Source organism: Asparagus officinalis, chromosome 3, assembly GCF_001876935.1.
Source record: "Asparagus officinalis chromosome 3, Aspof.V1, whole genome shotgun sequence".
NCBI lineage: Eukaryota > Viridiplantae > Streptophyta > Magnoliopsida > Asparagales > Asparagaceae > Asparagus > Asparagus officinalis.
Genome location: NC_033796.1, coordinates 35,208,523 through 35,211,691, shown reverse-complemented (window position 1 = coordinate 35,211,691; position 3,169 = coordinate 35,208,523). Strand labels below are relative to the sequence as shown.

At 39.2% G+C, this 3,169-nt stretch overlaps 1 protein-coding gene across 1 annotated transcript; it reads left to right on the top strand.

The window, feature by feature from the left end:
* On the top strand, positions 1,203 to 2,660 carry LOC109833760. Its single transcript, XM_020401564.1, has one exon. It carries the CDS (start codon positions 1,644 to 1,646, stop codon positions 2,508 to 2,510), a length of 867 nt encoding a protein of 288 aa, XP_020257153.1. The 5' UTR covers positions 1,203 to 1,643; the 3' UTR covers positions 2,511 to 2,660.

Here is a 3,169-nt window from a genome sequence, read left to right as displayed (position 1 = left end):
CTTACCGTCACAAATACTGAACACAGCTGATCAAGTCAAATCCACCGACCAAACCCAAACCAAATACTAGGTCCACTCCCATCATGTATAGCATCACGTCTCCTTTCCTAATCCCTGCACTAAATCCAACTCGCAATTCTTCGCATCTTGTGAACCGAATTTTTCAATGCCATTAGCCTCAGTTGCCTCCTCATAAATTATTTATTAATTTTTGCGGTCCCACGGGGCCCATTATTTTCTTCCTAGTGAGGAGAGTTTCCTCCTCTCTTTGCCAATTTATGCCAGCTGCTGTGTGCAGTTAGGGGCTGTTTGGATAGGTTTTTTTGGGTGGTAAAAGAGTAGAAAGCTGTCAAAAATGTCAGCTTTTTGACAGCTTTCCTCCAAAATCATCTTTTTAAGGGATGATTTTGAGGAAAAGTTTCAAAAAACTGATATTTTTGGCAGCTTTCCCCACTTTTACCAACCAAAAAAAAAGGAACCAAACAGCCCCTTATCAATGGACCCAGATCCTAAAAAACCAAAATGAATAAAATACGATAACACAAAGTGGTTTTTGCCTATATACCCTTAGATATATTATCCTTGCATCTTTATTCCCCAAATTCGTATATATGTTAATTTATACCTATGTTCCCCTCTCATTCAATAACTTTAAAATCCATAGATGTAAATTACAAAAAATATATTTGACAAGTAAATATGCAAATAGGATATATTTGAAAAGAAAAGTTCTATCAAAATGGCCGGCATGATATGACGCAATTGAACTAGACAGTGCATAGAGAAATATCCAAAAGGTAATCCTAAACCTAGTATTTTCACACTATATGAGAGATTCTGATGGGATTTACACTCAGATTTAAGGGGATAAACGGGCGAAATGCCCTTATTTTTTAGGAGATGACAATACTTTTTTTTTCCTCTTCTCTTTTTTAATTTTAAAATTTAACGACGTTAAATGAGAGATTACTGATAAATTAATAAACAATCAGGTTTGAGGTGATTCTTAAAGAAAGATAAGACTTTGGGGGTATATTGGCAAAATAGAAACACCAAAATAAAAGTAACAGTTTTCAGTTACCATTACCATACCATGAAGAAGAGAAGAAGACCCTGTCCTTAAAAAAAAAACTCTCTGTTATTTTCAGTACAGTTGTTATTTGCTGTAGTTCATTAATAGCATCATGATAGATGTAATTCTTTAAGCAATGCTTGCTTTTGTTGCTTAATTAGCTCTCAATTGCCAACTCTAATGATGGGTCAGTTTCCCTTTGCCAGCTCAGTTACCATTCTCTTTCATCTCTCTTTTCGTTAACGGAAGCACTCAATATACGAGTTGGCCTGGAATTGAAACAGCTCTGACAGCGAGATGAGTGCCTCTTGTTCTTTCTTTTTATAGCCCTTTTCCCCTTTTCTAGCCCTTTTTACGACTGCCCACATTCCCAAAATCTTGTCTTGTGCCTTCATGAAATCAAATTTTCTCGCTGTGCGTCTTTGGTAGCAGGCTTTTCTGCAAGTGGGTCTCTTGGGTTGTGATCTTTGATTGAGATTGGTGACAAATTCACAGCTTTCTGGTCGCGTGCCGTAGTTCTTGATCAGCTGAATCGATCTCTGTGAAAAAGATTGAATCTTTGGCTATCAGGATGAAGGATTTCCCCTCTTGTTTCGGCGAAAGCGGCGTGCAAGTAGTAGATTCTTCATCCAATGCGGCAAAATCTGCTCACAATCTCGTGACTTGCATCTATCAAGCTCAGGTTGGCTACAATTCTTATGCGATCACTCTCTGCTGGAGCAAACACTTGATGGGTCAAGGTCTCAACATCGAAATCGAAGATTCCGCAAACAAATGCCTCTGCAAGTTTGATGTAAAGCCTTGGTTGTTCTCTAAATGGAAAGGATCAAAGAGACTGGAAGCAGACAGTGCCAAGATTGAAATCTTTTGGGATCTCTCGGCTGCAAGGTTTGGATCTGGGCCTGAACCATTGGAAGGGTTCTACGTTGCCTTCTTGTTTGATCGTGAGGTGGTCCTGTTGCTTGGTGATATGAATAAAGAGGCAATGAGAAAGGCTAATGCAGGTCCTTCCCCTTGTAGTGCGGTGTTTGTAGCTAAAAAGGAGCATATTTTTGGGAAGAAGGTTCATTGTACGAGAGCTCGGTTTTGCGATAACGGGAAAGTTCATGATGTTGCTATAGAGTGTGAGACGGTTGGACCCAGAGATCCTTCGCTTGAGATTCGGATCGATAAGAAGAGGGTTTTGCAAGTGAAAAGGCTTTGTTGGAAGTTTAGAGGGAACCAAACTATTTTGGTTGATGGGGTTTCGATCGAAGTGTTTTGGGATGTTCACAGTTGGCTCTTCGGAGGGCATGTTGGCAATGCGGTGTTCATGTTTCAATCCTGCTCTTCGAGCGAGAAGTCGTTGCCGTGGTCTTCTTCTCGAGAGCTGAAAGAAACCCAATTGCGGAGCTTAGGGTTTTCATTAGTTTTGTATGCGTGGAAGAGTGATTATTAGGTGTGTTTGATACTGTTATGTGCATGGTTGAGAATTTTATTCTTTTTTCTTCTCCCATTTCCCCCTTTCTAGGACAGTGCGAGTGAGGATCCCATTTGTGTCTGGGATTGAATGGTTGATAAATTTGATATGTTTGAATAGATTGGAAAATATTTCTTGCCCTGCATCGTAAGGATGCTCTTTATATCTGTCTCCCTTTTGGGTCTTATCTGGAGCGTCTTCAAGTTCCTTGACCAAAATTTTGAGTTGCTTCAAGCAGTTCTCATGTTATCTAAGCCATCAAGTTATATCGCATTTGCATTTATGCTTTCAGTCCGATGGAAGGGTTGGGTTCTATTGGAGTGAGGAGTTAAAGCTTCAATAGCCGAAGATGAATATGATATTGAAACATTTTGAGGACAAATTGGTATTTGTTTTTGGAACTGAGATTTTTGTGAATGAAATTCTGAATACTGGATGGATGTAGTGCACACTGTTGTCTGGAATTATTTGTACGTTCTCTTCAAATCTTCTTGGTTTTTACTGAATAATGGATGTAGCGCACACTGTTTATATATATATATATATATTTCCCCTAATTGGTTTTCTGAAGGTGTATTTTGCAGGAGGTTCGTTGAGGATAAGAATTCTGAGGAGCATGCTAACGATTTAAGTAAGGC

What these genes read in the sequence shown, in the direction of transcription:
- LOC109833760 (XM_020401564.1), top strand. Translation starts at nt 1,644, where the DNA reads ATGAAGGATTTCCCCTCTTGTTTCGGCGAAAGCGGCGTGCAAGTAGTA.